The sequence below is a fragment of the Atta cephalotes genome (assembly GCF_000143395.1).
Source record: "Atta cephalotes unplaced genomic scaffold scaffold00005, whole genome shotgun sequence".
Lineage (NCBI taxonomy): Eukaryota > Metazoa > Arthropoda > Insecta > Hymenoptera > Formicidae > Atta > Atta cephalotes.
The window spans coordinates 4587923-4607168 of NW_012130069.1; the positions used below are offsets into that span (position 1 = coordinate 4587923).

Consider the following 19246-nt stretch of genomic DNA (forward strand, 5'->3'; position numbering starts at 1 on the left):
TGTGTGTGTGTGTGTGTGTGCGTAGGTGTGTATATATATAAAATATTATATTAGGTGTACAACTTTGCTTCCGCCGTTTTTTTTCCGAAATTCGAGGTTATTGTAAAAAACTGGTTATACATTTTAAAGTATTGTCCATCGCTGGCCACTACTTTCTCCCATCTTTCGGGTAGCGTATGAATCCCGCGTCGAAAAAACTGGTCATCTTTTGAGGCCATCCACGAATCGATCCAATTTTTTACTTCTTCATAAGACCGGAAGTGCTGGTCAGCCAAGTCATGTGCCATTGATCGAAACAAGTGATAGTCAGAGGGAGCAACGTCTGGAGGATACGGCGGGTGGGGTAGGACTTCCCATTTCAACGTTTCCAAGTATGTCTTGACTACTTTCGCAACATGGGGTCGAGTATTGTCATGCTGCAAAATCACTTTATCGTGTCTCTCGTTGTATTGCGGCCGTTTGTCTTTCAATGCTCGGCTCAAACGCATCAATTGCGTTCGATACCGATCGCCTGTGATTGTTTCAGTTGGTTTTAACAGTTCATAATACACTACGCTGGTCCCACCAAATACAGAGCATGACCTTGGACGTCAAAATCACCGTTCTTGAAGCGTTGAAACCACTCACGACACGTTCTTTCACTAATAGCAGCCTCACCATAAGTATTTGAGAGCATTCGATGAGCCTTAGCCGCAGATTTCTTCATATTGAAGCAAAAAATTAAAACCTCCCGCAAATGACGAGAATTTGGCTCGTAAACTGACATTTTCAATCGAGAATAACTTTATGATGCAGACACAAATCGACTAATGTTTCTATGGGGTTATGTTGCCAGATGCCCAAGTTTATTGTATGACGTCTATGATCTATTTATTTCGACCACTTATCGCTAAAGCCATCTATAGAAAAACGGCGGAAGCAAAGTTGTACACCTAATAATTATTGCAATGTTGAAAAATTATTGTGTTGCCGTCAAGTTTTTCTCATTCCCTCTTTCCGCCATTACGTGGATTACGCCGGTCGCAAGACCGTGGCACGAAAGATATAGGCGTAAGAAAAAAAAAGTGAATTGACGGAAGAGGGGAAGTAGTTAGGACGATACAGGACCAAGAACGAAAACGATATCCCATCGGCACGTGCACGCGGTTAAAAAGGTTCACGAGATTTTGCCGCGTCGGCCGCGGTTCGGCCCGGTAAAAGCGGAACCGGCTGTCGTGATACGGATCTGACCAATCATAAAGGCCGCACATATATACACGCATAATGGCCACTCATTCATCTATCCAGGACCGCACAGTGGAACAAAGGCGGAAATTAGTTAGGTTCGTTATGCTTATTAATTGACTGACATTTCCGTCATTTATTGTACAGCGAATCGGAAACTGCTCTCTCGTGAAGCTCTCTTGAGAAGCGAGCCCCATTTCTATACGCGGGTGGAGCTATTGCTACAGGATGTAGGTTTCATTGAATGGACAAAGTCAATGATTTGAAGAAACGTGCCGATGCTTCTGTGGATAGCTTGCGCAGTCAGATTCAGAACTGAGATAGAGAGATTTTCATACAATAAAAACTAACATGTGTGGATGACAAGAACAAAATGCATTAATGTGCAATATAGGCGAAAGACCTCATTACATGGAAGATTATCTTTTTCTGTAAAATTTTATCAGTCCTTGTATTTCGACGTATTTTAAAACGTAAAAATAACACGATTCTCCAACATGAAAATGGAAAAATGACTTTATATTTTATAAGTGAAAAAACAAAGATCTTATTTTTCAGTAGAGAGTAACATCAAAAACCAAAGGCATTGTTAAAATAAATCTCAATTTAAAAAAAAAACACTTGAATGAAACAATTTCATCATTTTTGCATTCTGAAAAATTTATTCATAAATAATGATATTAAAAAAAGAAATGAGATAACGCTTAGAGAGACGACAGTTTGATAATGTTTTTAAGGATAAAGCTGTCATAATTTCGAGAAAATTTTGAAGATAAGCTTAGGATAGGCGATTTATCGCATAATATTCTGCGATAATTATATAATATTGATTAATACACGTTTTTATTGGCAGTAATACGGAGGAAAACGATACGAGCGGAATAGAGGAAAAGAAAATGAAGCGCACACGAACGCAAGATGCGACTCGAGTGAATCGCAGAAAAATTGCACATAAATGAGAAGTTTTTCATATAACGTATGTTAGCGTATAAAAGGCACAAAAAGATATATGACGTTACGGTATCTATGCTCTGTGCGCTCAAAGAGAAAGCATTCGTGTACGAAAATCTCTTTTTCGTACGCGTGGTGAACCGTTATTATGTTACGTCTAAATATCCTTTATTCATATCGTTAACAAACATGTGAAAAATATCTGAAATACCGAATTTTTTAAAAAATGATTTTTAATGAGAAATTGTTTAGATTTCCTAGAAAGACGATTGCAAATTATTATTCTCTTCACGTCGCGTGTGCGACATATATCTTGTAATTTTTGCATAACGCGTCATTTTTAAAAATTACATCTTTCGACGCATGATATCTCGTTATCTGGTCCCTGTGAATATGGAGAAGAATTGAAAAATGTTGGTATGATACATGAGGGGATAAAGCAATTACGTGGATTCACTAATAACGATGCCCATATAGTATGCTGTTTTCTCTCTTCACTGAATCCGCCTTCGTTGAATATAAACTGGTCGAAACAATGATTTTCTGTTACATTTCTAACAACTAAAATTGCATATCTCACATTGTAAATGTATTTAAAAAAATTTTTTCTATCACTTTTCTCTCCTGCTTGAAGAGTTTTAATTTATCATGTAATTATATCTTATTTAAAGAAAAGGAAGTTACTATTTTCATGCGTACAATAACTCGTACGTTTCAAACGTTTCCTCTGTAAACGCGCCATGTTCTATCGCGTATTCATTTTATGCACCCCTCATGAGAAATTGGTAAAAAATGGCGACTGGTTTTGAAAAGGGTGAAGGGCTTGTGTAATGGAGCTTAGGGATTTCTTAATGATGCTGTCGTTGCTGACGCCGGCTTTGCTATGTTTATCCTTCGCTAAGGGACGACCGACGTGATAAAGGAGGGGGCGTATCGGTACAGAGACGCAGCTGTGCCCTATATCATGCACCTATATCCTTGTGGAGGGTGGTAAACTATTGGTGAGGGAATAATGCCACGGGGGTGCCGGAACGGTTTCATTACACGGCTTCCCGAGGGATAATATCCCGGGATATCTCTCCGTGGTCGACCCCACGGGGGTGAAATTCCGTGCCATCAACCCACCTCGCATGAGAGATGAACCCTCTGTGCGGCGACCCTTGCTGGTGGAGTATCAGCCTTAGCAACCCCTTTGGAGGTAGAGTGCGCGTTCGAGGCAAGCATGGGAGGAAATTGCAGCAACCGACCTGCACTGGGATAAGGGATTGCCATGCGGCGACAGAAAATGGCCGATGGTCTCTATCGTAGCGACTGCAAATACGAAGGCGCTATTTTAATAACAGCGAGAGCAGATTATATCATTTCTGGCATGTCTATTCTTTCTCGAAATTGTTGAAAGAGATATGCAACGAATATTCTGTAATACGCTGTTATTCGTTTTCTGTTTCATTCTATTTTATTTTTATGAGATTTTTGAAGTTGAAGAAATATGATCAATAATTTTATTTTTAGACATATTACAGGATTATATAACTTTATTAAATAAAATTGATGGAAGAAGTCTCACATAGGTGATCACATATTGATGTCTTACGGAACATTTTTTTTTTTCATTTCTTTTTTCATGTCGGCATTCTTTGAAGCTGCCACACGTATATCGCTTACGCCTTGATGCCATTATATCGCGATCATGCTGGCGCGCGTTGCGATTAGTATTTAATGCACACAATGTATAGGAAAGGGTCCTTTTCCCGTATCAGATGCGGAGTGGGCCTTAGGCTAGTTATTAGACCGCTGACAGGCCCATATAATCCAACTGCCTCTAATATACAGAACGAAAAATATAATGCCTATTAGTGGAGGATCTTTTCACTGAGGATTGTGTTGCCCTTGGGATTTTTTCATTGCTTTTATTTCTTTTTTCCTCGCATTGGTTCCATGCGTTGGTTCACACTTAGTAATTTTCATTTTTTTCTTTCCACGTGTTTTGCTTCTAAATCTCATATCGACAGTCTAACTGATAATAAAATAGATCAGAAGACAATCTCTTTCCATAATATGATGTCATAAATAAAAAGTTTAACTAAATTATTTATTAGAGAATAAAAAAACATATCGAATAAAATTGATAATTCGTTATATCGTTATGTTAATCATAATTTGTTTATTATATATATTTTGTATATATTTTAAGTATTTGTGTATCAAGTAAAATTTTAAATCGCGTACGAAGTAATTTAAAATTGTAAAATTTTGTCTTTCAAAGAAGCACATTTTTTTGTTAAGAGTTTTTATTATTTTTTAATAATAAATATTTTTTCTGTTTCAGAGAAAATACGCCGAGAAAAGAGCGATGAAATGGATCCAGGTGAGTCTAACAGAGAAAGAAAATTCTTTTGTGTTATTTCTAGTCAATACATTCCGTTGATTGGTCAAAAATGTCGTTCGTCCGAAATTCGCTTGTTTTACCTGTTACGTTTAACACACGGTCGGATACGTTGACGCGTTTGTTAATGAAATTACCGTGTTGGTCGAAAGAGAGAGATTTCCGTTAGTTTTACGTGGTTTAGTGGATACATTGTATCCTCGGACACGAAATGAAATGTTGCGCGAGCGTTCCAGGTGTCTGCTCCTATTGTAGTTGGCGATACTCGAAAAGCACAAAGCGAATATGATGTTACATAATCGAACAGTTCAAGCGCGAAAACCCGCCGCAGTTATTATATTTAATATAGCATCCCGATCTGCTAGCATCTGCCCGCGGCGTGCTTCTTTATCACGAACGAGAAGGATTCAAATACTCTCAAGAATTTAACGTGTAACGGCGTGACGAATGTATTTGTGCAATCAATACATTTTACTATTGAAAGATCTTATGCTTTCGAAGATACTGTTACTAACAACAGTATTTTGCGCAGTTCTAAGCTTTAGAATTCTAACTTTCAACCTGATTTTAATCAATAAGAATTAACTATGCTTCGCAGGGAATATATTTTTTTCTTAATCCATTTAATGCTTTTTCGATGTGGCACATTTTTCTTTTTTCAATGCTTTGTTTCAACGGTTTTTTTTTCTATTGCTTTTAATCTTTTCTTATGAATAAAGATACATATATTTATTTGGTATCATTATATTTCTTGATATCTGGCGATTTGATTGAAAAAAAAATTGTTTATAAAATATTCATTTTTATGCAAGTTATAAGCAATCGAATTGAGTTAGGTATATCATACTCAAGTGTGTTTCCGTAATGTAGCGTTTAAGGGTTAATAACGTATTCATTAAATACTTTAAGAATTCGAATAAAGTTTCTATCTCCAACAATGGCATAAATCAATAAAATATAATTATGTAAAAACGAAGAAAAAGACACTCGATTATCCACTTCAATAACGGACAGTTAACGAATGTCGGTAGTATAATAAATTATAAAAGTGATTTAACGGTGCATCGCAATGCAGACTATAGTTTTCGGTTCGTTAGCAATCGCGAAACCGCACGCGGATTTGCTCCGGTGAAAATTACTGCGCATTCTGGCATAATCAACTCATATATTATTTGTAAATTATGGTTAATGATTATCATTATCTTTGATTTGAATGTAACTAATGTTACATTTGCAACACTAATACGCGTTGTTCATTATTCATGAACTCTCAAAATAATATCAGCATGCCCGCACATCTCAATGTGATCGAGTGTATCGAACTGATGTATAATTTAATAACGGAATCATTTACTTTTTGATTAATATGCTTTTGCATGAGTGTTGTTGCATTCGAATTTTTCTGTTAACTTTTGAGGACGCGTGCAGATTCTCATCCGAGTGCTCCCTATTATTTCATCTTTATTTAACATTTGGCGAACAGCAAGGATAAAATGATGGATGCCTATAGGTGGCACTTGGATGGGAATCTAAATATAGCTCGAGAGAACAAAAAAATATAGATAACATTTCTATATAATATTTCTTTGTTGCATTATATGTTAAGTGTTAAGAAAGAAAGAAAATTTAATCCAGAGGAGCGCGATTTTATGCGAAAGGCGTAAGATATTTTTTCAGCGTTGAAATTCGAACATTGCGACGAGTATCTCGATGTTATTAGGCTTTTAATAGCTGGCGTTGAAGCGCGCGATGGAATATATTTTCGCGCTCGATTTCCGTCCATTACGCAACTCTGAAAAACCAATTCGACGCAACCTATCGGCGGTAACATTACCGACCATGCGGCGGCGACGACGACCACCGCTGCTGTCCTCGTCGTTGTCGTTGTTGTTTGCGTCCTCATATTCCGTTTCGCGGGAAATATGTCGGGGGTTGCGCGGCAGCGCGGTAGGGTGGGTAATGTCGGGAAATGCAGCTAACGAAGTTTACGAAGACACTTAACGGAATTACGCCCTCGCTCGCAATGGTCCCTGTCGTCCACCCCCGCGTGCGCACCCCGTCGTCCAAGCTATCCGCCCCAAGCGTCCCTTTACACTTTTCCGGCGGCAGGAAGGTCGCGTTAATTACCGACAGAGGCAAGAAGCCGGGGAAACGGTGGCAAGATATTTCGTCCTCGACGCGAAGCGTCGATGGTTACGAAAGTCGGCTATGGGGGCGGGCGATGAAGAACGACGAGGGGGTGCCGGTGATGCGCGGGGAGTAGCCGGAAGTGGGAGCGGGTCGGGAAGGGGTCGGTTTGCGCTGAAGAAGGGTGTTATTGACATGGTGGGTGTCGCGTCGTCGGCCATCTTGGGCCGCGGCGGTCTCCCCGCCGCCGTCACCTCCACCTCCACCTCCTCGTCCTCGTCCTCCTCCTCGTTTTCCTCTTCCTCCCACTTCGCCGCCGCCACCCTCTTCGTCGCATTCGCTCTGCTCCCCATCGCGTCCGAAGGACATCCTTGTGTTCCCTTGTACCGAGTGACATTCGGGCTGCGTGCCCAGCCTAACCTGCCCGGCGGACGCCCTGGGCCACCCTTTTCGACCAACCCCGGCAACGAGCTGCGAGGGTCCCGGGGGCTGCTTGTCGCCATGGCGACCGAACCCTCGCCCAACCCCCTCAACCAAACGCCGATTCCCTATCCCTCGGCACTTCGCTACCCCTTCCTCGTCGCGCGCGTCGTTCGCGCTGCCGTTCTCGTCGCCAAAGAGAGTCTTTCGATATCCTCATGCGTCTCTCTCTCTTTGACGGTTTTCTTCTTTATCTCCTCGTGCTTTTTTAACTTCTTTTTTTCGCTCCTCCTTCACCATTTCTTTATTCTCTTTGTTTTATATAGCTAAATACCAGTCTTCGTTTTTTTTTTGGAATTTGTATTATTGTTTCTCTTTTTTTTCATCTATATTTTCCATCATAATTCATTTTTTAGTCGATATTTTTTTCTTTTTTAGTATCTTCGAATTTTATTGTTTTTTTTTAGTTATTTTATGACTAAATAATATCTTGTATTTTGAACGAGCAATCTCGTGTTTCCTCTTGCTATTTTTCTTTTTTTTTTCTTTATCATTTCTGTTACTTCTGCAACTATGTTACTTATTGTTACTTTTGATATTTCTCAATTTTATATTTCAACACCTAATATACCTAATGTCAGTATAATCTCTTGATGTAATCTCTTATTTTTAGTTTTTGATTATCACATTTGTTTGAGTACATTTAATATGTTTACATTGAAATGAAGAAAATTATAAAGATCTATATTTCTTTTTGCATTATATAAAACGTAAAATTGCATTTTAACATTTTATATAATGAATATATATAATTTCATCCATATGCATGTTTCTCGAAATATTTAATATTTTAAAGGAATATTGTGTATTTTTTATTTAATTATAAAACTTTTTATAAATTCAAATATTAAAATCTTAGAGTTCTGTATCATTCTTTATATCTCAAATTGCTACATTTTTTTACAACATCACTTTAATGAAAATTTGGCATCCAATATTGGTAGTCTATATAATTAATGGTTAACAACACTTCCCCATATTGATTAAAAAAGAACATCGGCGTTTTACTCAAAATGCGAGTTGCGGTTTCGATGTTACGCGAATTTAATGGTCCGCGCCGTAAAAAATGTCTGGCGGTATTCAGAATTGGTTAGTTGATAGCAGCGTTAATTTCGCTAATTATATTGAAAAGCCGATCTCGATGAAACTTCGCACGATCTTCCTTTTGTCGGGGTCCCTTTATCAAACATTCTCGAAGTCACAAAGTTGCCCACCCTACAATTCCCGCGGAATTGGCGGATATTAGGAAGGACTTCGTCGCGGCTTTTGTCTCGTTTGGCCACAAAGTTTCATAAAGCACCACAATCCCGACCAATTAGCAATGATTTCCTAAAATCAAGCCATAACCACAAGCTAATTGGCACTTGACATTCAATTCACTCCCTTGATGTCGCGAAACTCACCGATCATCGATGATAAATGCTCCAATTAATTATATATGTTTTAGTTAAAAGAACCCTCAGCTTTCGAAAAGGCTTTTATATCCTAGTGTTTTATGTATTTGTTTTTTTTTAATTATCTTATAAATGGGACAAACACATTTAGTTGTGTAGAACTGCAATCGAATGTACATTGTTAAATACCAACGAACAATAATTCAATTCTTTGAATCAAATAACTTTTTATTATTTTTAACTTATGTGTCAAAATGTAAAAAAATCCATTTTTCTTGAATTGCTTATTTTCAAAGTAAACAATGTCATATTAACGTATGCACTTAAGTAATAAATTAAATTGTAGTTAAATTTAAGTTAGATTTAACACATTTTTTGAACTGAATTATTTAATTTTATTATTTTAAGTTAAATTAACGCTGTATTGAATAAGAATAGTGGCGATCTAAGAAATACTTAAAAACAATTCAAATTGGGTATAATTTAATATTAGGTGTAGTAAAAAGAAATCCATATTTTCCTATTCTAATTTCATGTAAAATAATGGATTTCTTTTTACTACACCTAATATCATAAATTTAAGAGTATTAACGAATTTTTACTTATATCGAAGTATAAACATATTTAATTATACCGGAAGTTTTATTTATATTAAAGTATCTTGGAAAAAAATCAATAACAAGAAGATCATTAATATGATAGTAAAATAAAAAAAAAGAGTACATTCAGAACTATTGTCTATAAGATAGGATTTTTAACGTCCTATATATGCGTTCGTGTAAAAACAAATACTCGATATATTGGAAGCAAAGTATCGACGCATTTCAATGGCGTTGAGTAGCTTAAGCACTCTCGGGTTCCGAGACGTGGCGGAGCGTTGGAATAAACTGGACGGACCGTGTTTGCCATGTCAGCTGCATCGCGGCAAAACAGAAGACGCTTGTCATCGGGAACGACGATCCGTAGAAGACGCATTGGAATGCAATTCTGTAAACGCGCAACATGGTTCCATTCCTCCATCCATTCATGAGGTTACCACGGCCAGCTACGGTTTTAAAATACAGGAACAAATGTGGATAATTGTAGAATAATCGTCGAGCGATCGTAGAATGACAACAATTCGGTTAATTAATGCCGATGGAAGAATCAAATTTGTACGCGGCAATAGGATCGGAAGCGCGCACCGCAACGAGAAAAAAAGGGAAGAATCACGGCCTTTATGTACGCGAATCAACTGTTTATTCAGTATATAGCGAAAACGAGAGAAAGAGGAGAAAGAGATGGAACGAATACTGCGGGAGGGATCGTGGAGTAGCAGAGGCTACGCGGGGGAGGAGGGAATGCAACAGCAAGCGCGAGTGATCGACGTGAAACGAGTTCATTCATGCTTGGATGTTATAATCCTGAATGGACGTAGAATGGATCGAAACTGCGCGATTAGATTGAACTGTGTGTGGCTGACTTGATACTTTTTTTTTATTTGAAAGGTACGGTGATTTTTATATGAAAAGGTGACGTGAATTGAATTTCCGGCGTGAAATTCGTTTCTTCGTATATCTAGTTAAATGTAACCACGTAGGTAATTCTCGATCATTTCATGATATGGAACGCGATTATTTTCCCGTTAGATTTGCGCGATTCAAGCTCGGAGAGAGTCATAATCAAAAGGTCGAATTTAATATTTATTCTTCTGTAAAAGATTAGAATTAATTTTTGCGAATCGAATTTAGCGTTGTTCGACGATCCGTGTTAAAATTCAGGCTCGCAAGGTTAAAAGGGCGCCTCTCTAGCTCTCAAGGGTGCGATAACTTTCAGCGCCGACTGTATCGCTGGATGATGTATCCCCCGGGGGTTTTCTCCCCTTGGGTGTTGGGGTGTGTTTCGTTGCCTGGCAACGACACCCTCGAAGTCCGCGCTCTGATTGGCCCCGTCTCGCTTTTCCTGTCTTAGCCTCTCTTCTCACCCCGTCGCCAATCAGACCCCCTTGCCCGTGCTACCGTACCACCCGTTCCCTCTGCTCTCGCCGCGCCGATGGAAACCGCCGTCGTCGGAGCAAAGTGCACACACGAGCGCGCGCCCGTGTGCAAAGAAAAAAAGAAAAGAAAAAAAAAGAAACACGCTGTAGCGCGTCTGCACAGAGAACAGAACGCTAGGAGGAATTAGGGGGTAGTCCGACACAATGGCGCAATGTTAGTATCTATGTACTTGTGCGTATGTGTACGTGGTTAGGTGCACATGGTGAAGCGACGTAATATTATCTCGGATAAATAACACATATCTTTTACTCTCGTATTGTTGTACGAGAAGAATATCCTAGAGACAAAATACGACAAAATACGCGACGATACGTTTCTAAATCTGACTCTTTACGACCATTCTCTCTAATAATGCACATCTTAACTATACGTTTTTTTTTGTTTTTTGTTTTTGTTTTTTTTTCAATACAAAGCAAAAAGCCAGAGAATGTATTTCTAGATAACTTGGGTAAAACTTGAAACTAGTTTTGCAAGGATGAGATACCGAAATCTTATTTGCCATAGGTTCATCCGTTGTAAATCCGATTACGAGTAAATTTCGAGTCGTTTTGTCGGCTCTCGATGTCATTGAGAGTCATTTCTATTTTTACGGCTCCGTAAATTGTACGAAAGGATTAAGAGCGATTCCATTGGCTTCCTTTTCAATGCCTTCTTCGAGTAGCCGGCTTGTTGTCGAGACTGCACAGCGTTCTACGAGAGAATTAAACCTTCCTATTGATCCTGTTCAATGGATTCGTGCCCTTTCACGTGCCAGCATTCGTAATGTTTTGACATCCTTTACGCTCGTCTCTTCGCCTCTCTCCGCTTGTTTCCTCAATGCCAAGAACATTACATCTCTATATCTTTAATTCAGTATTCGCGATAATAAAATTTATTTTCCTCGATGAAATATATACGAAAAAATTATTATTTCTTTTAAGATATTGGTTTTATTTTGTCAGTAAGAATTCTTATAAATACAGTAAGTTAATAATTGTTGTCTTATTTAGAGAGCTTATACAATGACGACGATGATGCTGCAAATTTCTTTTTAAACTCATCGCAATATTTTGATGAAAAATTGTTTGATCAAATTTTATCCAGAAACAAGTAAGTGTTTATTAAATATAGCATTTCAAACGGTCTCTATATGTCTAGATTGAATAGTAAAAAATTGAATATTTATTTACTATAGAACAAGGAAAGTGCCAAAAATATTTTATGGATCGCGAACTCACGGGCAACTTGAGCAGGTAGTCAAAGAATTTAAGAAGACTGTATACAGGCATAAGAGGTAAAAGAACATGCGAAATATTCGTTGATTAAATGAATGTATAATAAATGATTATGTATAATAAATGAATGTATTAAATGAATGTATAATAAATGATTATGTCTTTCTAGGATGACTATATTGAGCAGTCGAAAAAAAACATGCATTCAGGAAACTGATAAGAACAAGGACAAATTGTGTAACGAATTACTTGATCCCAGGCTTAAGGTTTCTATAAAGTGTTATATCGTATTCATAGAAGTTGAAAAATTAAATAATTATACATATAACAATATTATTTATACGCGTAGGTTAAAAAATGCAAATATTATAATGACGATGCAAAGAAGAAATCGACAATATTTAATAAAATGGACACGCCTTGGGACATTGAAGACTTGGTGTCATTAGGCAAAAAAGTCGGGACTTGCCCATATTTCGGTGCAAGAGTTTTGATGGCCGACGCAGAAATTATCTTTTGTCCGTACAATTATATCCTATATCCAGAAATTCGCGATAGCGTAAGCAAAATTAAATTATTACTAATAAAGTATTTAGAATCAGTAAATAACTCTGAATAATTACATTAAAAATAATTCATCAATAGGGATGCTTAACAGTTTAAATCTCTCTTCATTTTAAATGCATAAGTACTATTTTCCACAGTATTAAATATCTAATAATAGATGTAATAAATTATATAATTAATATAATGAATTATATAATTAAAATATATAGATGCAAATCAATCTAAGAGGTAATATCGTGATTCTCGATGAGGCTCATAATATCGAGAATATATGTCGAGAAGCTGCAACTGTGGATATCAGAGATGACAAACTCTTAATTACCATTAAAGAATGCAAACATTTTTTGGACATGAATTATGAGAATATCACTTACGCTACTATACTCGAATATCTCACAGATCTCATAAAATTTCTTAATGATGTCGAAGTCAAAGATAATGTGAGCATACTTTTTTTATCAAAAAATAAAACATTAATTTTTGTTCTTACATTAATTTTGCATGTCATTATGATTTATTTAAACTTTTATTTCGTACCTTAGGTATTTATTAACATATTATGAAATAATTATAATCGTTATTTTTACTTATTATAATAAAATATGCTTTAGGATCGTAACGAAAGGGTCAGTAAGCATTGGGTTGGTGCCGTATTCCGAGAATTGCTCGACGTAAATAAGATCGGATGTCCTAGATTTTCCGATTTTATTGCTGCTAGTAAAATAGCTATAGAAGATTTCAAGCAAAATATGAAAGAAGAGAATTCTAAAAAGATAAAGCCCACTATTTCGCAAGAAAGTAAGAAACTTCTTGAGTATCTCTGTTTCGGTATGCAAATGATTGCATCAGATAAGGTTGATGACTATAGGATGTATATCGTAGAAACGAATGAATTTATTGAAAAGGTTTGACTGAGCAATTCATCTGTGTAATTACAATCTAATAATTGTATCAAATATCATGTAATAATTTTTTATCAGGTAACCGAAAATGACTGGATCTCGACAACCAAAAAATTGACCAAAGTACGAACTATGATATTGAAATGTATGAATCCAGCTATAGTTTTTGCGCCTTTGGCTCATGAAGTTCGTTCTGTGATACTCGCTTCAGGTACTTTGACGCCAACTGTGTCGTATCAAAGCGAACTCGGTACAAAATTCTCATATATAATCAATCCTGATCATATTATACCCAAGAATCAATTATATATAAGATACATAACACAGGGACTAAGTGGAAAACCTTTAAAAGCCACATATGATCAGGTAAACACCTGGGCTTTTCAGGTAAGGAGAAACGGATTGTTAATGATTTTATTTTAGATATATTCACGTTATATGTATACAAATATCTGAACAATTCTCATCCTAACAGGACGAACTCGGTAATTTGGTTCTTCAAGTATGTGACGCGGTGCCATATGGTGTACTATGTTTCTTTTCGTCCTACAAGGCAATGAACACCATACACAATAGATGGAGGAACAACGGCATATGGGACAAACTCTCCAACTTGAAGACAATTTTTGTGGAGCCGAAATATGAAAAAGATCTAAACCCAGTCATGAGAGCGTATCGTAGTGTGATTGAAGAATCGCCATCTGAACAGTATCAAACAGCATGCGGAGCTATTTTCTTTGCAGTTTTTAGAGCAAAAGTGGCGGAAGGAATAGATTTCAGCGATAATGAGGCTCGTTGTGTATTAGCAGTAAGGAACATTTTTAATATTGATTTTATTTATATCACACGTATGCACACAATTTCTAATATTATATTTTTACGTCTATTAGATTGGCATACCGTATCTTTTACAAAGCAGTGATGTAACCATGAAAATGGAATATAATAACTTGAATAAATCCAATGAATCTAGACAATTGCTATCTGGTAGCGAATGGTATACTATAAATGCGTTTAGGGCGCTAAATCAGGCAATAGGTCGTTGTGTCAGGCATAAAAATGATTGGGGTGCTGTACTACTAGTAGATAAAAGGTATGTATAGATATATGTAAAGGATATATTTAAAAATAGTTAAAACTTAATTACGATAATTTATATAGATTTGAGCTGCAACAGAATATCAACTATCTACCAAAATGGATAAAAACAAATGTACGTCTCAAAGTAAATTATATTTGCAATCTACAGGTACTTATAATTCACTTATATTACAGATAAAATGTAACCAAATTTCCAAACTGGAAATGGAACTTCAAGATTTTGTAGTCATGCAAGTTGCACGTGAAAAAGAAGAAAAAGAAAAATTATTAAAAAATTAAGATTTTCTTTTGGAATATATATACATAATGAGATCTATATTGTGCTGAATAAAGAACTTTTTTTTTTGTTAAAAATGCTTGTCTACAAACAATTATAATGTTATGTATTTAAGTATTCTATTTACATGATTTTATTCAATGTTACATATTAGTTGTATCTCTCTTTTCAATCATTCTTAATTGTTTTTTCTTCATCCTTTTTATTTTTGCAGTATTTTTAATCTGAAAATGACCATACAATAAGAGTTTTAAAATATATCCAATAAATGCATGCCTTGTTATAAAAAAAATGATATTAACATTGACTTACAATTTGCACAATTTCACTCTTTTTTCTATTTTCCTCCGCTCTTTTTAAATTTTCTCTTCTTCGTTGCTTCTTGACCTCCTTTTCTGCTTGTTTTTGTGCCTTGATTGCTCTTGACATTTCTTTAACACGTTTCAGATCTTCTCTCAACTTTTGTTTCTTAGCAAACGACTGTCGAATTCCACGCGTTTTAATTATAGAAGAAAATCTACAAATAAAATATTTGCATCACTAATTTATATTTTTTTTTGCTCATTAGACAAAACGTTAGGAATAGTTAATTAGTTAATTAGTTAGTATTTGGCAGAAATTTAAAAAGTACATTAAAATTTTTGTTCTATTAACTGAAATTATATTATGAATGGGATATTGGATAGTTCAGTACTGGATAATGTTATCAAGCAAAGCTTCAAAATAAAAATTTGTCAAAGAACTTATTATACAATATCTCTGGCGAAAATTTTTCTTATAATTTTTATACGAATTGCAACATTTTTATACTCGGAAATATTCAGAAAGTTTACATCTTCCCTCAGAATTTTTCATACATGTGAATTCTGAAATATTCTGAGATTTCTCACTCTATTATTTTTAAAAAATATTTTTAAATTTTTTAGATTTTATAATTTCATCAGAAATTATATTTACAAAAAATCTTAGAAATCTTATTATATTTCATAATAACATATAAATGAAAAATTCTGAAAAAAGATGTAGATTCTAAAAAGTGTTCCAATTTGTATAAAAAAATATGAGAAAGTTATAAAATTATATAGAAATTCTGAAAAATTATATGAAAAATTCTGAGAAAAATTTTCACCAGAGATTGTTAAAAATTGTAACAAAACTAGAAAATAATCAAAGTCTAGATCATACTTTTTCTCGAATGATAAAAGTTGAAGAAGAATTGATAACTACTGAACAATTATGTTGTGAATAATTATATTATTGTTATTGAAATTATAACTTACTTCGTTTTTTCTTCCTTCCATATCCTACCAGATTTTGGTTTACCTCGTGGAATATTTTGCCTCTCGCGTTTCTCAGTATTAGGCAACGGTTCTAGTATAGGTTTATTCAGCACCGATGCTGTATTCAATATATCTTCCATACGCGTTATTCTTTCGTCGCAGAGATTTGCCATCGTTCGGAAGTATTGACAAAACGTGCACTTTTAAAATGCTACGACGTGTAAACAATTTTCTCATAGGTTAGTTTAGTCGGTTACATTGCATCGCCGATTGCAGAGAAGCGGATGATAATCGAAGCACGTAATGTAGTTCGTCACGTCGAACTACATTATCAGCGATCGAAAATGTTAGTATAAATTAAACATATTGTATATAATGCTAAAAGTTTAACATAGAAAAAAAACGACTCTTTATTTAATTATTTTTCTAATCTCTGTTTTTTTATTTCTTATTTAGCATCTCATTTATTAAACAATGTATGTTTGGAGACACTAGTAGGATCTCGGCATCAAGCTACGCGCTTTATTCACAATAGTTTACTTGGATACGTATGTTAATAAATTGTTGCGAGGAATGTATTAATTAAATTTTTTTTGATGAAATTTTCTTGAGATTTTGAAATTAATTTTTCTTTCTCTAAAAGAAAAAGAACCATCATTTGCAACTAATTATATACTTTGTAATTTTTAATTTCTTGATGAAAAATTTTTCTTAGAATTCTTATAATTTATTCAATTTTTTGTGTAATTTTAATAAAAATTTCTGAAATCTTTTTATATGAATTTAGAACATTTTTCAGAAGTATTTAGAAAGTTTAAATTATTTTTTAGAAAATTCTTCATATATATAAATTCTGAAGTAATATATATAAATTCTAAAATTTCTGAGATTTTTCATTCTATAATTTCTAAAGAAAACTTATGAACTCTGAAAAAGTTTAAAGTATTTTATCAGAAATTTTCATGAAAAAAAATATAATATATTTTTACATAAAAAATATAACAAATTCTTAAAAAAGATGTGAGAGATGAGGATTTTTTCATTAAAATACAGATAGTCTTTACAGATAATCAAATTTCTTAAATACCTTATATATGGATGGACGAGAACTCTATTCTTTATTATCAGGTGATATATACCATCATATAGTATACCATCATATAGTAATAATAATTCATTCAAAAGCTATTGTTAATCTATACGCATATATTACATAGAGGGCTAATGGTAACACGCTTTAGTCAAACATGTGCATTTGTATTAATAGTTGAAGTTATTATTTTTTGTATGTAAAAATACAATTTTTAAAGGTTCGATCTACCAGAATTTTTATGCAACAAATTGACAATTACGTCTAAATACATATATTAAAAATAATGGAGTCCTTACAAGAAATTTCTGAATATTTAAGCCCTAATACCCGATTTGATGTGAAAGTCTGTGCACTAAACCACGTGCTCCGTATGTATATTTTATATATTTTACTACTACATTTATTCACTTTACAAAAACTTCGACAGATTCATTCAAAATGTGTAACACAGGTGTAACAGCGACTACCGATGGCCGGGAACTCCTGTTGAAGCTACCAGAACTGTTGATACAACTTGTTATCTTTGTACAAGATTCTTGTGTTGCCATTAGCAAATGTGCTGCACAGATATTAGTAAATATTACTGGAGATGAATCAGGAACTAATGCAATGTTGATTATTTCAGAGTCAAGTAACTCAACAGAGAGCAAGTCTGGTAAGTAAAACATTAGCGATATAGTAGCACATTGATAGCAGATTCAATTAATCGATATCAATTGTATTTGTATTAAATTTCTATTCTGTCAGCCAAGCTTTCGATAATCTAATGACAAATTGACAACATAAAACGAAAAGAATTTAGTTATTTTATAAATAATACATTTTGAATAATTACAAAATGAAATTCTTTTTGGTTGTGTTGGCAAATAAAATTTGTAGCAGATATTTATACAGTTTATTTTTGACAGATTTGGTTACCCAAGAACCTAGTCAGAATTTAATAAAAGTTTGTTTGAGGTAATATATTATTTACTTATTTATTGTATATTTATTGCTGTTTTATTCTATCTATATCAAATATTTTACATGTTATTTTTACAGGGCTATAATAGATAAATCTAGTATTATGGCAGATTTATGTTGTATGATACTTTCTAATATGACTAGACCGTTTCATCTAATAGACCGAATGATAACACTTATTGAACAAAGTGATTACTCTTGGGATGAAATATTATCTGTATTTACTGCAAAACAGTACAATACTAAAGGCGATAAATTGCACTATCTTGGACCTGTTTTTAGTAATCTAAGTCGATCGCCACGTATAAGAAGGTATCATTTAATTGATTTTTATTTCAGTAAATTATATTGTAAATAAATGTGTTTTATTATAGGTATTTGATGGATCGACATCGTTGCGTTATTCAACGGATTCTTCCATTCACAGAGTATTCTGACAGTCTAATTAGACGAGGTGGTATTGTTGGTACTTTAAAAAATTGCACTTTTGACACAGAAAATCATGTGTGGTTGTTAAGCCCTGAAGTGGATTTATTATCATATCTGTTATTACCACTTGCTGGTCCAGAAGAATTTGACGATGAAGACATGTCTAAATTGCCAATTAACTTACAATATCTTCCTGAAACTAAAACTCGAGAGACTGATCCAGATATAAGGCAAGTTATAGATTGAAAAATGATTCATGAAATTAATAGATAATAATGTTATTATTATGTTATTTCAGACTTATGCTTTTAGAAGCATTAAATCAACTCTGTGCAACAAAAGTGGTTAGAGAAATGTTGAGAAAAGCAAATACATATCTCATACTTAGAGAGCTTCATAAATGGGAAAAGGATAAGAACTGCTTATTGGCATGTGAAAATGTCGTAGATATTTTGATAAAGTAAATATTTATGATATAAAATAAAATTCCACATTTCCAATTAATTGTATTTTTTTACATAAAAGAAATTTGTATTACAGAACTGAAATTTTTTATTACAGAACTGAAAAAGAAATCGGTTTGGACAATTTGAAGGAAGTAGAAGTGCCGTCTGCTTACACGCAGATGTTCCAGAAAATGGATAAAGAGTTTATTAGCAATACATAGATAGTGCAAAAAATTATATTATAAGTACATACAGAATGTATCAAAAGTTCGGCAACAGTCGAATATCTCGAAAGCAAAGAATTTTTGAGAAAAATGTTTCACACAAAAATTGTAGAGTTTAAAAAGATCTACTTACTGTACGGATTACATCCGTT

At 34.4% G+C, this 19246-nt stretch overlaps 3 protein-coding genes across 3 annotated transcripts in view; 2 read left to right on the forward strand and 1 right to left on the reverse strand.

The window, feature by feature from the left end:
• Positions 1 to 14736, forward strand: part of LOC105626341 (Fanconi anemia group J protein homolog) — a 50255-nt gene extending 35519 nt beyond the window's left edge. The window contains exons 4-15 of the mRNA XM_012207643.1: positions 4505 to 4543; positions 11588 to 11687; positions 11773 to 11871; positions 11982 to 12078; positions 12162 to 12371; positions 12589 to 12819; positions 12991 to 13284; positions 13360 to 13668; positions 13757 to 14089; positions 14172 to 14374; positions 14443 to 14494; positions 14557 to 14736. Of these exons, the coding sequence (XP_012063033.1) occupies positions 4505 to 4543; positions 11588 to 11687; positions 11773 to 11871; positions 11982 to 12078; positions 12162 to 12371; positions 12589 to 12819; positions 12991 to 13284; positions 13360 to 13668; positions 13757 to 14089; positions 14172 to 14374; positions 14443 to 14494; positions 14557 to 14661 (2072 nt within the window). The 3' untranslated portion in view covers positions 14662 to 14736. The remainder of the gene's footprint in view (positions 1 to 4504; positions 4544 to 11587; positions 11688 to 11772; positions 11872 to 11981; positions 12079 to 12161; positions 12372 to 12588; positions 12820 to 12990; positions 13285 to 13359; positions 13669 to 13756; positions 14090 to 14171; positions 14375 to 14442; positions 14495 to 14556) is intronic.
• A 66-nt stretch (positions 14737 to 14802) lies between these two features.
• On the reverse strand, positions 14803 to 16112 carry LOC105626342 (coiled-coil domain-containing protein 86). The gene is made up of 3 exons (XM_012207644.1): positions 15940 to 16112; positions 14972 to 15176; positions 14803 to 14883 (listed from the first exon to the last, which is right to left on the reverse strand). Exons 1-3 carry the CDS (start codon positions 16110 to 16112, stop codon positions 14803 to 14805), a joined length of 459 nt encoding a protein of 152 aa, XP_012063034.1.
• A 1203-nt stretch (positions 16113 to 17315) lies between these two features.
• Positions 17316 to 19091, forward strand: LOC105626343 (protein HGH1 homolog). Its single transcript, XM_012207645.1, has 7 exons — positions 17316 to 17400; positions 17484 to 17687; positions 17941 to 17989; positions 18074 to 18307; positions 18370 to 18654; positions 18723 to 18884; positions 18986 to 19091. Exons 1-7 carry the CDS (start codon positions 17316 to 17318, stop codon positions 19089 to 19091), a joined length of 1125 nt encoding a protein of 374 aa, XP_012063035.1.
• The last annotated feature ends 155 nt before the right edge of the window (positions 19092 to 19246 follow it).

Coding starts and splice junctions, on each gene's coding strand:
- LOC105626343 (XM_012207645.1), top strand. CDS start 17,316: ATGGAGTCCTTACAAGAAATTTCTGAATATTTAAGCCCTAATACCCGA. Junction 18,308..18,369: donor CGATCGCCACGTATAAGAAG/GTATCATTTAAT, acceptor GTTTTATTATAG/GTATTTGATGGATCGACATC. Junction 18,655..18,722: donor GAGACTGATCCAGATATAAG/GCAAGTTATAGA, acceptor ATGTTATTTCAG/ACTTATGCTTTTAGAAGCAT.
- LOC105626342 (XM_012207644.1), bottom strand. CDS start 16,112: ATGGCAAATCTCTGCGACGAAAGAATAACGCGTATGGAAGATATATTG. Junction 15,177..15,939: donor TGGAAGGAAGAAAAAACGAA/GTAAGTTATAAT, acceptor TTTTATTTGTAG/ATTTTCTTCTATAATTAAAA. Junction 14,884..14,971: donor AGAGTGAAATTGTGCAAATT/GTAAGTCAATGT, acceptor GGTCATTTTCAG/ATTAAAAATACTGCAAAAAT.